Source organism: Anser brachyrhynchus (assembly GCF_964034855.1).
Source record: "Anser brachyrhynchus genome assembly, chromosome: 24".
NCBI classification, from domain to species: Eukaryota; Metazoa; Chordata; class Aves; order Anseriformes; family Anatidae; genus Anser; species Anser brachyrhynchus.
This window is the reverse complement of record NC_137717.1, coordinates 847,564-865,252: the sequence shown is the minus strand read 5'-3', so window position 1 is coordinate 865,252 and position 17,689 is coordinate 847,564. Positions and strand designations below refer to the sequence as shown.

General features: G+C 55.9%; 1 protein-coding gene across 18 annotated transcripts in view; it reads left to right on the top strand.

Annotated features, from left to right (window-relative positions):
- MACF1 (microtubule actin crosslinking factor 1) overlaps positions 1 to 17,689 on the top strand; it is a 142,802-nt gene that overhangs the window by 82,686 nt on the left and 42,427 nt on the right. For 17 of the 18 annotated variants that reach the window (XM_080567059.1, XM_080567052.1, XM_080567044.1 and 14 more), the window contains 6 exons: positions 1,481 to 1,543; positions 2,342 to 2,583; positions 3,036 to 3,165; positions 3,945 to 4,144; positions 4,832 to 5,327; positions 5,951 to 7,422. In XM_080567059.1, the coding sequence (XP_080423185.1) occupies positions 1,481 to 1,543; positions 2,342 to 2,583; positions 3,036 to 3,165; positions 3,945 to 4,144; positions 4,832 to 5,327; positions 5,951 to 7,422 (2,603 nt within the window). The remainder of the gene's footprint in view (positions 1 to 1,480; positions 1,544 to 2,341; positions 2,584 to 3,035; positions 3,166 to 3,944; positions 4,145 to 4,831; positions 5,328 to 5,950; positions 7,423 to 17,689) is intronic. The other variant, XM_080567055.1, reaches the window with a different exon arrangement.

Below are 17,689 nucleotides of genomic sequence, written 5' to 3'. Positions count from 1 at the left end.
AGCCCACCAGTGCCAGGTAAGGCAGTGTGGCTTCCTTTGCTGTAGTGTAACGAGCACTGAAGGAGCCCGTGCTTGCCACGGGCCCAGCTCATGGCCATGCGTCGATGCTCGGCCACAGCACAGGAGGTCCGGGTCCTGCAGGGCGGTCGCTGGGGTGGTTCGGTCGCAGCAGCCTCCTGGTTTCTGCCAGTGGTGTGCTTCAGCCTCCTGGGGCCTGAGATGTTTTAATCAAACTCCAGTATGTGGGTTTCATATCTGCATGAAATTGAAGACTGTGATATTCAGACGTGATTTACTAGTCTCCTTTTTGGCTTTAAGTCTATGAAGCAATGAGATTATGTCTGGTTTGTTTGGAACCCAACTAAAAGATGTCTTCCAGCTCATGAGAACAAGTCTCTGGACTCCCCTCACTGATGGGCCTCTATGGGAATTTATAGTCTATGTTTGTTTGTTGGGGTTAACTTCATTTGCAGTTCAATGGGAAGCCTCCAAGAAAACTAGGGAGAGAGCCTGCAGACGGGTGTGTGAAGGATGCAGGAGCTGGCACACAGTGTGAGCCGAACCCCAGCTCCTCTTTCACTGATGTTATCCGGTATCTTGTGTCTTAGTGCTCACTGAAGGTTCTGACATTTGGGGTAGTTGACCTGATGTCTGTGCTAAACCTGTTCACAAGATGTGCTTGCTGCCAACCTGAAATTTTCCTGGGAGTTTTAATTTGGAGTTTGCTCATTCCCTGCTCTTGAGGCTTGTTGGATGATGTCGCCAGGGCAGGGGGCTGCCACGCTGTTACCGTTCCCCTTTACAAACCTGGGGTAACATTTGGAAGCTGCAGTCCCTTACATCCATGAAACTGTTAAAATATGTGGCTAGAAAGAGAGAAGCTTACTCAATGACGTTTCTGAAGAATCCCCTTTTGACTGTGAATGTAACTGATGTCTGCAGTGCATCCCAGAGAGGGTCACTGATGCATCGTGCATGGTGCCTCTTCGCAGAGAGAGCGTGTCCGTGCACCAAGGCAGCTTTAAATAGTTTAATTCCATAAGAAAAGGAGAATATGGGGGAGTTAATTTCTTTAGGGGAGTTAATCTCTTTAAATGAAGACATTATAAAGCCTCAGCGGTCTCGCTTGGTAATTCACAAAGTCATGGTGAGGGCAGCAGCTTTTCTGGGGTGTCTGGAGAGACGTGGGGGGACGGCCGTGGCCCCAGTGCTGCGGGCTGTGCAGGAGCCTCATCCCACGGACTTGATGAGCACGAGGCAGCGGCCCCCCAGCGCCGTCCGTGCGCTTGGTGCCGCCGTGCTCTGTCGGGGGGGCTGTGTTGTCCCACGCTGTGTTTGCAGGCTCGCGCGCCGGGCTGCATCCGCCTTGCGCGGCGCTCCCGGGCGGTGGAGGCAGCCCTCCCCGGTGTTCATCGCTTGCTGTCCGCATTCCTAACACGTCTGTCTTGTCCCTCTGTCTGTCCCCGTCCCCTCTGCTCAGGTTCTGTGCTGCCCGCTCTGGGAGGGCCGGTAGGCAGCGTGAACGGATACCACACTTGCAAAGGTGAGAGCGCTGTGCCGGCACGCGCGTGCTGGGGCCGTGTCCTGTCCGTTGTGTCTGTGCCTGCTGGCAGCGCTGTGCATTTCCATCCGTGAGATACAAACCACAATGTGACACCATCAGCATCCCGTAGCAAGTGAAATGAGCCTGCAAATGGGCTTCCTAATTCCGAGCAGCGCTGCGCCACGGGACGGGCAGGTGGCTGTGACCGGGGACGTCGGTCAGGCTGAAGGACAGAGCCGGGAGGGCGGCAGGCAGCTCTGGGCAACGGCAACCCCCCGGCACCCCGTCAGGTGGTGTTACGGGCTGATAAACGGGCGATCGTTTTAAGGCCTGCAATTAAATTTATTGGTTCTAAGGGATTATAATGCCATCCAGCCCTTCAGTTTGAAGAGCAATTTTAATTACTGACCGTTATCTGCTGTTAGTTCACCAGTTCAACGAGATAATAGCTGCATAAAAACGGCTTTATACCTTGGTGTCATGTTACTTACCGCTGTATTGGCAGTGACATTGCAGAAGTGGGGCTCAGCTTGCATCAGCCTCTCGAACACGAAGACGATTGCTTTGTTTGCAAACTGTCAGCACACGAACGTTGTGCGAGGGGAAGAGCCCCTCGGCGTGACGGGCGCTGGTAGCCTGACATTGCCGGCGCTCTGCAGGCAGCAGGACGGCCACGCGGCCGCTTGCTGCTCGTGCTTGGCTGTGGCTGCCCGAGGCTAGATTAGTGCCCGATAGTCCAGGTGAAGTGCAGCAAGGCGGGCAGCGTTCCTCAACCCAGGCTGCTGTTTTTGGCAACAGATCTGACCGAGATCCAGTGCGATGTGTCGGATGTCACCCAGCAGTACGAGGGCCTTGGCGTGGCGCTGCGGGAACGCCAGCAGCAGCTCTCAGCCATGCTGGAGAAGATGCAAGAAGTGCAGGAGGAGGCGAATGCCATGCTCAAGTGGCTGGAGTCAAAGGAGCGCACGCTGTCAGAGCTGGAAGCCTCCTCCTCGCCCACCAAGACAGAGACTGTGAGAGCCCAGGCTGAGCACAACAAGGTAACTCCTCTTCCAGAGCACAACTGGAATTGGGCATCTTCTCCCCAGGCTTCCTGGAGATGTGCTTAATTGCAGCAAGGTTAGATGTGTGAGCAGCACAGATCTGTCCTGGGCTGCAGAGGGGCTTTCCCAAGAAGGGAACGCGGGTGGGTCCGTGGAGCAGGAGCCGGCACGCTGAGCTCAACCCTCTTGGTTTCAGACCTGTTGCTCTCAGGCATTTGGCACAGAGGAGAGGCGCTTATCTGTAGCCCTTGTTGTTGGGCCACCCCAGCTTCTCTGGGAAGCAATCCCCCTCTGGTCTGCTCTTGGAGCCAAGCTAGCTCATGATACTGCTAATGAAGAGCAAAGAACAGAAACTGTTCAACTCCAGCTTGTAGCTCCTGCTTCGTTCCTCCTCGGTGATGTTATTCTTTTGCACTGTATCTAAAGAAGTTCAAACGATTGTATTCCAGGCATTTCTGGCTGAATTGGAACAGAAGTCAGAAAAGATCCAGAAGGTAAAGGAAGCACTTTCTGGCTTGCTGGAGAAATATCCAGATTCTCCGGAAGCATCAAACTGGAAGAAGATGCAGGAAGACCTGAGTAAGTGCCTGAAGCGCTCTAGTGAGGCTTCTGTCTTGAAACATCACGTTAGAAGTGATTCAGGACTGCAGGACGATTCCAAAGTCACTGCAGAGCAGAGTCGCTTCTAATTAAAATTCAGTAAATAGCGAACTTATCTCCAAGCTGTCTGGTGTACAAGGTGTTCCAGGGATGAGCACTGTCATGATTAATGAAATCTCTATGATGGATGTATATTTTAAAGACTTGCCTCCTTAAATTACCTCTAAAAAAAAAAAAAGATTAGCAGCAGGAGTTGATTACTTTGATTAAAAGCTGCACTGCTTGATATAAAATTCTAGTCATTAGTGAGGATATCCTAGGTAATGCAATGTTGACTAAACAAGACTGTGTATTTAAAAAGAAGCCCAGAGATTCTCTTCTTTGAAATAGCAGGAACGTGTTTACGGAGTTCTCCGTCCAGGAGATCTGAATGTGCTGTTTGAGGACTGATACACATGAGAGTATCCTCATTTATCGGAGCTGGTTTCTGAGCCAGAGCTGTGAGATGGCTCACCCAAGGTCAGCCGAGCTCGTGGCAGTAGTGACTAGATTGCAGAAATCCTGCTTGCGAGGTTTTTTCTATGAGCTTCAAGACCACGTAGCCATTAGAAATGGGTAACGGCTTACTAGATGGAGAGTGAGTAGAGCCACGCTAGAAGCGCTGAGGAGGTTTCCCGTGTCGGGTGAACCACAGGGAGGGTGAAAAACCTTCTCAGTGGAAGGGAGCACGACCAGCGCCAACGCAGCCGCTGCTTCAGATTGCAGGTGGGAGCGAGCCAGCCAGGCAACGGCCGAGCGGCAGCAGAAGCTGGAGGAGTCGGCAAACCAGCTGGCCAGCTTCCAGGCTGCCGAGGCGCAGCTGCGGCCCTGGCTGATGGAGAAGGAGCTCATGATGAGCGTGCTGGGACCCCTCTCCATCGACCCGAACATGCTGAATGCACAGAAGCAGCAGGTCCAGGTGAGCTGGGGGCTGTGTGCACGTCCCCACGGTGGGTTAGGGACAAGGAAGGAGGGTGTCGCTTCCGCTGTGTGAGGTGGAAGATCTCAGGGCTCTTCTTCCAAGTCCACCAAACCCCGTTGACTGCAAACTGCTGTGAATAACTTGAGATGGGTGCAGTGCTTGAACTCAGTTCCCTGCACTGGATTGACTCATCGGTGAATCACTTGGCCCCTCCTGGAGAGCAAAATTGCTTTAAATAAGACCTGTGCTGATGCTCTGCAGGACTTGCTAATGCTGCCCCTCCACCCGGGGCACTGCCTGGCAGCGAGTTCCCTACCTACTGCTTCCAAATACTAACACGTCTGTAACCGGCCACATCATAAAATAAAATGCCCCAGTTAATGTAATTAGATTTCCTTCTCATCTAACCGGTTTATGTTACATTACACAGCAGTAGGACAAATAAGAGAGAGAGCAGAATACTCTGTCGCTGGAGTCTCAGACCCCTCCCAGCTTTCTAAGTTACAAGGTCACAATAAATCACGGTATCCCTTGCCCAACTGCTGTCCTGCCCCAGGAGCATCTCGCTTTGCTCCTAGTGATTCTGTGGGCTGGATAAAACCCTTGGAGGTCTGGTTTGTTTTGACTGTGTGTACTCAGAGCTGTCAGTTTTACGCAAACATTTTCATGTTATTTCTGTTCCAGTTTATGCTGAAGGAATTTGAAGCTCGCAGACAACAGCATGAGCAGCTCAACCAGGCAGCTCAGAGCATCCTAACTGGCCCTGGAGATGTTTCTCCATCCACTAACCAGGTGCAGGAAGAGCTCCAAGGGGTTAATCAGAAATGGTCCGAGCTAACAGAACGCCTCAACTCCCGCTCCAGCCAAATTGATCAAGCCATAGTGAAGAGTACCCAGTACCAGGAGCTCCTGCAGGGCCTCTCCGAGAAGGTGAAGGCGGTTGGGCAGCGCCTGAGCAGCCAGTCTGCTGTCAGCACGCAGCCCGATGCCGTGAAACAGCAGCTGGAAGAAACCAGTGAGATCCGCTCAGACCTGGAGCAGCTGGAAGAGGAGATCGCAGAGGCTCAGACCCTCTGTGATGACCTGTCTGTACTGATTGGGGAGCAGTATCTGAAAGATGAGCTGAGGAAACGTCTGGAAACCGTGGCTCTTCCTCTCAAAGGGCTGGAAGACCTGGCAGGTGAGACAGCATGAAGTTGGTTAAGAGGTGTTGAACTTTGCCCCATGCTTTTTGCCACAGGGTTCACCCATCACTGGGTTTTTAAGAATAATAAGGGACGGACTATTTATCATTTTTAGTGAGGTGCTTTGTGGGTGTTTTTTGTGGCACTAAGCAGAGGAGACTTCTCACTCTGGACATATCCAAACCTGGAGAGTGAGCAGAGATGTTTAGTCCCACTGGTGAAAGTACAGAAAGTGGCTCTCCTGCAAGCCAGGCAGGCTTGTTGAAGTGTGGCATGTACAGTGCCTAGAAACCAAAAAAAAAAAAAAAAATGGTCCCTAACTTCAGAATGGGGAGTAGAGAAGGCACAGTGGCTACCTTCTAATCTTGGGATTCCCCTTCTGGTTTCTAAGAGGTTGTGTTTAGAAGCTGCTTAGGAGAACTGAGATTACTGCATTATCATTACCTATTACTTCCAAAGAAATTCATGAACTGGTGAGCAAAAATGATAGTGATGCAATGGAAAACTCCTTCCTGTTAATCAAAACACAGTTGGTGCATCTGAGATGATTTTAAATAATTGCACTTTGCTTATTTGATTCCAGCTTAATTGTTGCGTTCTAATCTTATTTCCATTCCAGCCGACCGGATGAACCGACTGCAGACCGCGCTTGCAAGTTCCCAGCAGTTCCAGCATATGTTTGATGAACTCAGGACCTGGCTAGATGACAAACTGTGCCAGCAAGCTCAGAGCCAACCTATTTCTGCTAAACTGGAGAGGCTACAGAGCCAAATTCAGGAACAAGAGGAGTTCCAGAAGAGTCTCAACCAACACAGTGGCACCTATGAGATGATCGTAGCTGAGGGAGAATCTCTGCTGCTTTCTGTCCAGCCTGGGGAGGAGAAGACCACTCTCCAAAACCAGTTGGTCAGCCTCAAAACACACTGGGAAGAGCTCAGCAAACAGGCTGCTGACAGACATTCTAAGCTCAAGGACTGCTTGCAGAAAGCTCAGAAGTACCAACGGCACACAGAGGACCTCCTGCCTTGGGTGGAGGACTGCAAGGCAAAGATGTCAGAGCTGGAAGTGACTCTGGATCCGGTGCAGCTGGAGGCAACTCTTCTGAGATCAAAGGCCATGCTGAGCGACGTGGAGAAACGCCGCTCCTTGCTGGAGATGCTGAACAGTGCTGCTGACATCCTGATCGATGCTTCTCAGACCGATGAGGATGACATTCGGGATGAGAAGGCTGGGATCAATCAGAAGATGGATGCCATCACAGAAGAGCTGCAAGCCAAGACGGGCTCCCTTGACGAAATGTCCCAGAGGCTCAAGGAGTTTCAAGAGAGCTTCAAGAACATCGAGAAGAAGCTGGAGGGGGCAAAGCACCAGCTGGAGATCTTTGATGCACTAGGGCCACAAGCCTGCAGCAACAAGAACCTGGAGAAACTCAGGGCCCAGCAGGAGGTGCTGCATGCCCTGGAACCACAAGTGGATTATCTGAAAAACTTCACCCAAGGTCTAGTAGAAGATGCTCCGGATGGGTCTGACTGTTCTCAGCTGTTAAACCAAGCTGAGGTGGCTCAGGAGGACTTTAAAGCTGTGAAGCAGAAAGTAAATGACTGCTGTGTGCTCATGGAAAACAAACTTGAAGGGATTGGCCAGTTCAATAGTCGGGTCAGGGAGATGTTCTCTCAACTGGCAGATCTCGATGATGAGCTAGACAGCATGGGCCCCATCGGGAGAGACTCTGACAGCCTTCAGTCCCAAGCAGAGGACATTCGTACGTTCCTGGGCAAGCTCCACAGGCTGAAGTCTGACATTGAGGCTTCTGAAAGTGAATGCAAGAAAATGCTTGAGGATGAAGGGAGCCCTGATTTATTAGGACTGAAACGTGAATTGGAGACGCTGAACAAACAGTGCAGCAAACTGACTGAGAGAGGCAAGAACCGTCAGGAGCAGGTAGAAACGACCCTGTCACGTGTCGAGGACTTTTACAGCAGGCTGAAGGAGCTGACCCACATGACAACAGCGGCAGAGGAGAACGAGGCCTTGCAGTGGGTGGTGGGAACAGAGGTTGAAACCATCAACCAGCAGTTGGCAGACTTCAAGGTAAGTCTTTATGCTAAAGCACTTCTTAAATGGCACTTGGTGTGTGAAGGTCTGTCTAGTGTTGTGGTCTTTTGTGTAGGACCTCTGTTCTTCAGGCTGTTGTGACTGTTGTTCATTGCTAGGTCGGCATTTTTGGATGCAGTAGATTACTGTTGCTCTGGAGAATACAAAATCAACTGCTGGACTTGATAGTCTGCAGTGAAAGGAAGAGACAAGGTTTTGTGGCTGGCAGAAAAAATTCTTTTCCCTGTTCTTGCGGTGTGTAATGTTGGTATGCCAGTACCTCCTGGGCTTTTGGAGGCGGTTGGTATTTACGTTTTGCGGGAAGGAGGAATGTTTTTGAGTCCGTTTGAGCTGTTAGCATCGTCTGAGAGCCTCGTCCAGATCAGATCATCCTGTAGGCCTTTCTACCGGGCCCACCCTTCCCGCTTGTTGTTCACATGTACATCCATTTGGGGGTCCTTGGGTGCAAATAAAGCCAGAGCTGTGGGAGAAAGGGGACACACGGAGAAAGAAACCAAGCAGAGATGATTTTTGTTGTGGGCTTTTCATGTTTCCAGCAAAGGACCAGTTCAGGACCATCAAGGCTTGCAGGAAATGTTGAGAAAAGAGTTGGATTGTGTTTGATTTTTTTAAATACAGTACTATGTTATTGGGTCATGCTGTTACACTACATTAATTACATTAATACTACTTAGGAACTCTCTCGCTGTGAAACTTCTATTACCGATGTGCTCAGGAGCCGATGATTGGGCTGATTTACATCTGGCTGCCCGTTTCCTGGTGATCATGGAGGGCGGGAGGGGGAGGCATTTTTACAGCCATTTACTTTTCATCTCATGGCTAATTGATCCCGTTCCATCACTTGGCAGCTCTGTGAACCCCTCACCAGGACAGGGTAGTTCTGCTTTGAGGGCTGCCTGTCCAAAAAAGCTCGGCAGCGTTACTAACGGGGCGAACTCCAGCTTACGTGATTGCATTGCTGTTATCTCGTGTTGGGCGTTAAACTTGCATTGCTTAGGAAGGACTTAATTTCAATGTTGAACACTCCACAGCTGCTTTGCAGCAAATATATCCGAAAAGGAGTTTCTGGTCTATGTAACTGACGCAGTGTCCATGCGGCGCACAAGGCCTAGTGGGGCTGGGGCCACGCGTGCGAGGGCCGGGAGGGAGACCTGCAGCCCACAGCGGGGTCTTGATCGTGGAAAGCTCAGTGGGAAAAGTGGAAGTGGCAGCAGTGAGCGTAGGGTTGTGCTGTGTAATGCCTGAGGACGAAGTGGGGGAGAGGCGATGGCGGATGGAGCAGTCGCCGGTACGTGGCAGCGTTCCTCCCGTGCACGGTTTGTCCGGAGAGCAGGCGCTGTTGTACGAGGTGCACGCGTTGCAGAGCAGATATTTGTAAAGCCTCGTCTTAGGGCTCTGCCTACGGGCAGTTGTGATGGAAGGGGTTCAGGCAGCACCGGCCAGGGGCCCCGCTTCTGCCCTGCTGCTCGGGGGGGGCTCTGGTTCCTCAGCACCTGAGCCCGCTGCTCGTGGGCCACGCAGGCCTGGCTCCCCTCAGACAAGAGCAGGAAGCCCCAGGGGCTCACTCTGCCTGCCCAGGGGGTGTGAGCGGGCAGATAGCATGTCTTAAGGCATTAATTTTAATGAACATCTGTGTAAATGAGATGCAAATTAGGCGTGTGGCCCCAGGGCTCCCGGCACGCTGCCAATGCAGCCCTGACAAAGGTGGGCACTTCTGGGCTCATCGTGTCCACGTTTTAATCAAAGGAGAGGTATTGAAGGCTGGCTGAGGCCACGGGCAGATGACTTGTGAAGCAGCTTATACTCGACACTTCCCACATATTTTTCTTTTCCTGCCTGCAAACGCCCCATGAGCCACCCCACAGGGGAAGAGCCTTCCTCGGGCCCCAATAACTGGGTCGAGGCGAGTTGCTGGGGCTGGTAGAGGGCTGGGAGAACCCAGGCTGGAAGAGGCCTGAAGGTGTCATCTCCTTCACCCCCTCGTTTTTTGCTGAGATAAGTGCGGCTGAGAGGCTTCTCTGAGGGTTGGAGTCTGTGCTTACGTGGACATCCTGATGGGTATTGCTTTACCCCGTGAGATGCTTCAGCTCCATCGGAGGGCACGGCGCTGCCGGAGCTCGCGGGCACGGGAGCAGACGGTGCAGGAGCGCGGGCCGTGGTTTCACTTCAGAGGAGAGCAGGCTGGCTTGGCATCACTTGCGAGAGCAATAAACACACGCAAGCTCTCTGAGGAGCCCTTTTTTGTATAAAAGGGTACTAAAAACAGGAAAGTCCTTTCCGTGCCATCTCCACGAGCGTCACACAGTGCGTTGCGCTCTTTGGCACGAGGCAGCCACCAGCGAGAGCTGCTGCTGGGAGCACGCGGGCTGGGGCACTTCTTCCCCCTCCGCCCTCTCTGCTGTCGGCTTGGTTTTCTCAAAGCTCACAGTAATATTAAATTTTAATGACTGAAATCAAATGAGCCACAGTCAAAATGTTACTAAACATAACAGCTATGTTGATTCAGTTTAGCAAACAGCAGAATTCCCCAGGGGAATAACTCCCTGGGTGCAGAGAGACGCGGGGTCACGCGGAGACGTTGGGGTTTTCTCCGAAGCCCGCTCTCAAGCAGCGGCAACCCCTGACCCAGAAGAGCCAGAATTGCAGTCCTTCTTCCCAAAGGCTGGGTAGCCAAAGTTGTGCTGAGGATAAAGGAGAGTTGCAGTTTGCTCTTTCGCCATGGCGGTGCCAGAAAGCCCCAGGCGTGGGCTCGTCTCACCTGCCCAAAGAGCATCTGTCAGCTTGGGCCTCGGCAAGCAGATGGAATCGCGTTCTCCGGTGGTTTTGGGAAGACATCTGGGCTGGGGTTTTGGGAAGACATCTGCCTGGTTTTGTTTACTTGCTGCTTACGTTTTGCATGCTGGATTTTGAACTCGTCTTTCAAAGCCTGTCTGGTACTTAGCACTGACGATCTTGAACAGTGAGCCAGGACCCTCTTTGGATTCACCGCGTTAATTTTGGACAAGGTCTCATTTTTCTGTTTCACCTACAGAGCAGAGAGTAACACACAGCTGTGCAATGCTCCCTGGGTCAGAGGTGCAAGCAGTTTTTTTGGCTCGCTACAGTATAGAACAAGGCTTGGGAGTGAAAGCAGCCTTTTCCCCTCCTGCAGTAGTGTGCCAGAGCGGCTCTGTACTTCTGGGGAACGCTTTCCTTCCCATGCAGGGGATGAGTGCAGAAGCTGGGCAGAGTGCCTTCGTTCCCCCTTGGCCTTGCAGTCCAGAAATGATTTCTGCATGTGTCTGAGGAACTTTACCCCAGCTGAAACCCAGGAAAAAAACATCAAACCTGTCGCCACAACCAAATGATCACTTTCACATTTGCCCCGGTGCAGATGCTGAAGGGGAGGATGCCTTTGTGCCTCCGAACGCGGCCGGACCGTGGGTGAGGGGGGACGAGGAAGGGAACGGCCGAGCCCCTTCCCAGCCGGCACCCCCCTGCCGCAGCTGCTCCGGGCGCGGGGGCACGGCGCAGGAATGCCGGCGAGCCGGGACCTGCTGCGGCTGGCACAGGCGGCGCTCCCCGGGATCTCGCCCCAAGCCCCAGCCAGGCAGGGAGCAGCGCCGAGCCGCACGAAGGCATCACCGCTGCGGCCGATCCCGGCTGGGGGCCCCTGCGCTGGGAGGGCTGGCAGGAGGCCGGGGATGGTTCCAAGCCGCAAGAGCCCCCCAGGAGCGAGGGTCGAGCACCCCGAGGCGTGCCGGGGTACCCCGCAGCCCAGCTCCCCGCTGCTCCTCCAGCAGCCTCTCTTTCGGGGAGGCGATTTGAAACCAGAGTTGCTCAACGTGCTGTGCTTAGGCAAGGCTGCTTCGTGCCAATAAAGCTTTTGTGCTCGAGGACAGGGGGAGGGAGGACCCTTGGACAGCAATAACTTATGGCACGCTCCCATTTCATTTTAGAGCGGGTCAGGTCGTCCGGGGCCCACACAGCCCTCAGCCCTCGTGCCTGCAGAACCCCTTTGTCTGCTTAAAAAAAAAAAAGTCAGGGAAAGAAATCCCAGGAGTGGTGATGCAGCTAGCGAGTAAAGTCCTGAGCAGCATTAGTCATCTTCCCATTCAGATGCTGCTCTTTCTAATTCTGCTCCGGGCCCTCCCCACATCACCCTAAGTAAAAGGAGCAATGAGCTCGTTGCAGCCCCGTGCTGCAGCCCCGCGTTGAGGCAGGACAGTGTCCACTTTCTTCGGAGCTCCGATTCCCCAGCCCTCAGGTGGGAGCTGACCAGAAATGGTCTGCTCTGGGGCTCTCACCCGCCAGCATTTGCCTTGCGCTCGCTGCCCTGGGCATCATTCACTTGCCCGTCCCCGCGGCATCGCCTCCGGCAAAGCCATGGGAGCAACTGCAGAGCAGGAGCCAGGCACACAGTGGGGTGGGTGGTTTCCTCCCTATGCAGCGGAGGCGCGCAGAAATGCGAGGCAGAATTTGCCTTTATTTCTCTCTGTGTTTGCTCTGCATTCGTGCTGGTGCAGGAGCAGCACCTGCCTGGTCATGGGCTCGGGCAAGAGGTAGCCTCGTGGCTGAGAGCAGCGAGGCTGGAGCGTGAAAACGGCAAATAAAAGCGCTCTGACCCTGAACGTGGCTCAGTGCGACCGTGGGGGATACCAAGGGAGCCCCGAACATGGCAGCGCTGTGCTTTTGCTAAACTGAACATTTGCTTGGAAAAAGAAACTGTTGTCGCTGCAAGGGGCACCGGTGGCAAGGAGAGACACGGGCAGGGGCATGTGGCTGCCCGGCTCTGTGCTTCGTGGGTTAGTTTGCAGGATGACTGAAACGGGTGGCTCCTCTCCCGGAGCTGATGCCATTCGCATTTGCAGAGCACGCTGCTCTGCCGGCTGGGGGAGAGAGCAGTCATGAGCGGTGTTTTGTGCTCCTCTTGTACAAGACTGGGTGCACACGCCTCCTGGTCTCGGGGACCGTCGGTCAGGCTCTGTCCCCTGCACTGGGGTCTGCTCCGCCGCTGCCGAGCTGCTCTCAAAGATGTGCAAAGGAAAATCGGCCGCCGTGCCAGGGCTGCGGGTCCAAGCTGGAGAGCGGCAGCGAGGCGGCGAGCTCTTCCTCGCCGCGTGCAGTACCCTCGCTGCTGGCCCTGGCCCTGGGCTCCAGGGATGCTTTTCCTGGTGACCCGGCTGGGGCGGTGGCGGAGGGGACGATTCGCAGCCCCCGGTGGTATTTTTAACCCTTATGTGCCCCCAGAGGAATGCGCGTGGCTCCTTGCAGTCGTCCCGTCCCGAGCAGCTGGGTGGGATGGGGCTGGGAGCGGGGACAGGCTGCACGATGGTGTCTTCTTGTTGAACGCTTTCCAGGCCTACTTAAAGTATCTCTGGCTAGTATTTTGAGCATCAGCAACACACGCAAAAATGCCTCCTCTCTGACAGCTGTTAAGCTGCCTTAAAGGCACCATCTCCCCTGTTGGAAAACGGGTGATAAACGTGGGAGCGGGGAGCAGGCGGCCGCGCATGCCCCGTGCCGAGCTCGGCGCCGGGTGGCGGTGCCAGGGTGAGGTCCCCGACGGAGCTGCAGCACCTTGGTGGCACTTGGCGCTGCTCGCCCGCGCTTCTGATCCGCTGATCTGGAGCGCTGTAAACAAACGTGTTCGCAGAAGAGACACTTGAGCGTGACTGGCCCCTGCAGCACGCAGCCTTCTCATTCCTTGGAAATGAATTCATCTCAAATAAGGGAAGAGCAAATTGTACCTGGAGCTTGTCCTCCCCAGCAGGAGCCTCGCCAGTGCGCGCCCGTTCCTCAGAAAGCGGTGGCTGAGTTTTGACCTTGAGATGTCACTGGGAAGGTGGCAACGCACAGGCAGCTTCGGGAGCAGATCTCGCGTGTCTGTGCGAGCTGGGAACAAGTGAGGGAAGCTGAGAGCTGCTGAGACTGAACAAATCATAGCAAGGCTTTTACAATGCTTTTTTTTGCTTTTTTTTTAACCATAAAACAATTATGCTGTGATCAAACGGACCCTTTCAGGAGTCAGCTTGGGTCACTGTTCCAAAGCCACCCACTTGTGCATGCCTTGGTTCTTCTGCCAGCTCCCTGCCGGCCCGCGCCAGGGGAGATGAGCATGGGACTGTCCTCTTCCAGAGGAGGGTTCGTTAACTGGTGGTGCTGACACTTCGCAGGGTTTCCAGGAGATACTAAAAATACCGGCTTCGTGTGAGCCCCGGAGAGCCAGGAGGGTGGAAGCGCTTGTCTGCGAGGGCCAAGCAGAGGAGAGCGAGGAATGGGGCCGTGGCTGCGGGGAGCCCTGCTGGCAGCACGCGGTGGAGCAAACCCACGGCTGCCCCCCGGCACCCGGCTGTCCTCGTCCTCTGCTGGGGACAGGGACGGGGAGAGGCTGGAGCAGATGCAGACTTGGCGTGGGGAGCGGCTCGGACTTGGATTAGTCACCGCAGCGCGCACAGAACAATTGCCAATTCTTCTGCCGAAGGAGTGATTTAAAATGTCTCCCATCCAGAGGATTCTCGGGATGATAACGCACTTACCTCACTTCCTACAGAGCCTGCAGAGCTGTTGATTCACCGCCCTGTCCCGTGGCCCTCCCCGCTGCCCCCTGCTCAGGGGCAGCCACGGGGGGGATTTGCAGGGAAAAAGGGGGGCCAGGGACAGAAGCAGGCGCTACAGCGCGGGCACAGGGCTCTGCCTTCCCCTCTCGGTCCCTGCAGGATGCCTCGGGGCGCTCGGCGCTGCGCAGATGGGCGTCGTGGGAGCACCAGGCTCCGCAGCGACCGCGTGCAGAATGGCAAGTTGTAGGGCTGAGTCTGATCGCTGCTGTAACATGTGGGCTCCAGGCTCCGCTCAGGAGTTATTTATACCAATATCTATGCTGGCTGCTTTGCAGGAAAAGCGCTTCAGTGAAGCTCTTGCACCCTTGTTAAAGAAACAACTAGAAATGCGGTGCTCCCTGCATCCGCACATCCAACCTGCAGAAGGTTACTCCAGGAGTTTGGTTTCCAACCCGGCCCTAACCGCTTTCCTGCGGCCGTGCAGACCCCGCGGAGGTGGGTTGCCTCCCCCAGCCCTGCGAGGTGTCCGCGGGTGCCGAAGAACTGATGGGTTGCAGGATGCAAATCGCTGCTTGAAAGGCGCACTCGCAGCCGGCATCACGAAACCCTTCTGGCGTTGAAGAGGGGGATTGCTTGGTGGCTGAGGCCCGACATGAAATCGGTTTGAAGTCGGCTGTGAGCGCAGTGGATGGAGGAGCCGCAGCACGGCACGGTCGGATGGGATTAGCCGGGCGCGGGTGCCTGGAACATGCTGCAGGCTCCGGGCTTGCCCACGCAGCGCCGCGTACCTTGCAACGCACAGAAACGCCAATTTCAGAGATTTGGCAAAAGAAGCGAGTTTAGGAGGAGAGCAACAGCACTGAAAGGGAGATAAAGAAATCTCTCGGAACTCAACGATAAATGCAGCAAAGACTAAAAAGCACAAACTCCCCGCCTCCCCCAGCAGATATCTCAGCGAAACCTAAAGAGCTGCTTGTAAGGCCGATGTCGGGTGCGTGCGCTGCGGCACTGCGCTCTCATCGTGATGTCTGACGGAGTCTGAAACCCCCCCAGGTCCCCTCAAAGCAGCTTCAGGTGGCAGCGTGGGGCTCGTCCCCCCCGGCCAGGACCCCGTGCACCCAGCCCCGGGGCTGCTCAGCAAACCCCACCGGGCCAGAGCTCACTGGGCCAAGCCAGGAGCTCTCTGCCCTCCACCCCTTGCCATCGGAGAGGCTCGGTGAGGACGGGCAGGGCAGAGGGAGCTGGCGCCTGGCAGCAGGGTGAGGATTAGAGGAGCCCCGAGGATGAGGAAGGCGCTCGGTGGTATGCCGGGCTCATTAGCAACATGTCCGTCAGCGATTTTGAGCTGTCTCTGGGCTCTTGATCATCTCCCAGCACAGGTCCCTCATTTCCAGCTGCTGAGACGCATTAAAAGAAAGCTAAAAATATGTTGGTTTCCAAATACCGCTTCGCCGTGTAAACAGCCGCCGTAGCGGCGGGCAGGATGCGATGCAGGCGTAAACAGGCGACATCGCTCCGCCACGGGAGGCTCGCCGTCCCCGCGCCCCGGAGACGGTGCCCGTATGAGGAAGGCTTGAAAAGTGGGGGTCTGGGGGACAAACGGGGACGCTTCCCCTTCGAGCAGGTCTCTCTGGGGGCCTCTCTAACTCGAGCAAGGCTCGAACAGCCTCTGGGGGGTTTCAACAGAGGTTTCTCACCCTCAGGCCAGCGGGTGGGCCGGGGGAGGCAGTGGCTCTGGGTGCCCATGTCCTGCTCGGTGGCACCCTCACAGCTCCCGTTGGTCCCCTCTCGGCAGGGAGCAGCCCGCTGCCAGCTCCGGTGTCCCCACAGGGACCGAGAGCGGTGGCAGCATCCCCAGCCTCGGACCCAGAGTTGTGCCTGGCTCAATGAGGCTGCTCAGAGAGGATTTGTGAACTAAAGCACAGCCATGTACGGGGTCCCGGTGGCCCTTCCAGTCCTTTGCCCCCGAACCGTGGGTCCAGCTAGCTGTGAAACGAGCAGCCGCGCTCCCCTGAGCCCCCGGGGCTGCGAATCTGGAAGCTCTATCAGCCGTTTATTTCAGTAACAGAGATCGCTGCTGGCAGGGCTCCACATACCAGAGCCGTTCAGACAGCAGAAAGGACAGAAATTCAAACAGGACCTCCGCGCCCTGCCCTGTCCCTCCTTCGCACCAGTGCGCAGCGTGAGCAAAGCCCTGGAGCGAGGGTTGTGCTCCCCAGCCCCCTTCAGCCCCGTGACTTCTGTCCCCAGCGCTGGTGGCGCTTGGTGGCTTAACACTGACTGGCCGGTGACTTGGGGAACCTGCAAGAGCTCCACCTCAGGTCTTCAGGCTAGGCACGGCAGGTTTTTAATTGGCTTTAGTACTTGCTGAATGTTTCCCTAATGGTTTTAGAGACGGGGGCAGGGGGGGATGTGTTAGGGGAAGACTTGGCTTGCTTTTGGCACGTGACTTTATGAGGAAATAGGAAAAGAATTTCTGGCTGTGAAGCCGGCAGCTCCACGTCGAGCTCGTTCCTAGGAGTGGAACAAAAAAGCCTCCGCGCCCCCGGCCTGGATGCCTGGGATTCCTGGCGGAGGGGCCCTGGAGCGGTAACGGTCCCGCTCCAGCCGAGGGGCAGCGGGAGCCGTGCGGCTGCGCTGGCATGGCACGGCCGCCCCTCCCGAGTTGTTTCAGCTGTGCCGCGTTAAAAACCTGCACCGGGGCCCGGTCCCCCCGAAGTATAAGGAGCTGGGCACCGAGCTGAGCCCCGTGCATCTGTACGAGAGGGCCCAGGGACGGCCTGGGATGCACGAGGCGCTCCCCCAGCAGCAGGACGGGAGGTTCGCGGAGCTGCTGCACCCCGCTCCCAGCTCGTCCGTCCCTCCTCACCTCCCGACTCTTTTCCTTGGTCGTGTTTTATCACGGTTATAGGAAAAGGGTTTCCAAAGGTTGTTTGCAGCCAGCTCAGCTGGATGCTTCAGGCAATTAAACAGGCGTTTTATAACCCTGGAAGCCTCCTCCTTTGCAAAACAATCGTTTCCATCTTTTGGGGGAAAACCAGCACTGGGAGAGTGGTGCTGGAGCAGTTGCTCGCTGCCGTTTGCCCTCCCCTCAAAGCGAGGGGCTGCTGCTGCCTCCAAACGAAGGGCTCGGGGGGCTCGGGTCCTGGCACAGCTGTGCCCTGAGCTGCTGCTCCGGCCCCGGGCGAGTCCCCGCGGTTTTGGAGGCAGCAGGCACCTGCAGCGTGCCCGAAAAATCAGGCCTTTCATCTCTTCTTGGCTTCAGCTGCTCAGCTGTAAAAGGGACGGGGCTCAGTGGTGGCTTTCGGCAGAGCCACGGCACCCTTGGGTCCCCAGCACCGCGCCCCCCGCGTGCAGAGCCCCGCCGGCCGCCCTGGTTTTTGGCAGCTGCTGGGGCTCAGCCGCGGGGCTGGGGGGCTCTGGGGGTCCCGGAGCCCGGGGGTGTGCAGGGCTGGTTCACCCCCTGGGCTTTTCTCTCCCAACTCTGCGACTTCCCCCGGCACCCCCCCGAAGCGCAGGTTCCCCCCCGCGCTGCCGGCCCCCCCCTTCCCGGCCGCTCGCAGCCTGCCCGGGGGCCCCGGCGAGCCGGGGGGAGAGGGCGGCGGGGCCGGGGGCTGCCGGGGAGCGACAAGAGCAGCGGCGGCTCTTTGTGCCCGGGGGGGCGGCGAAGGGGACCCGGGGGGGGGGGGGGCAGCCCGGTGCCC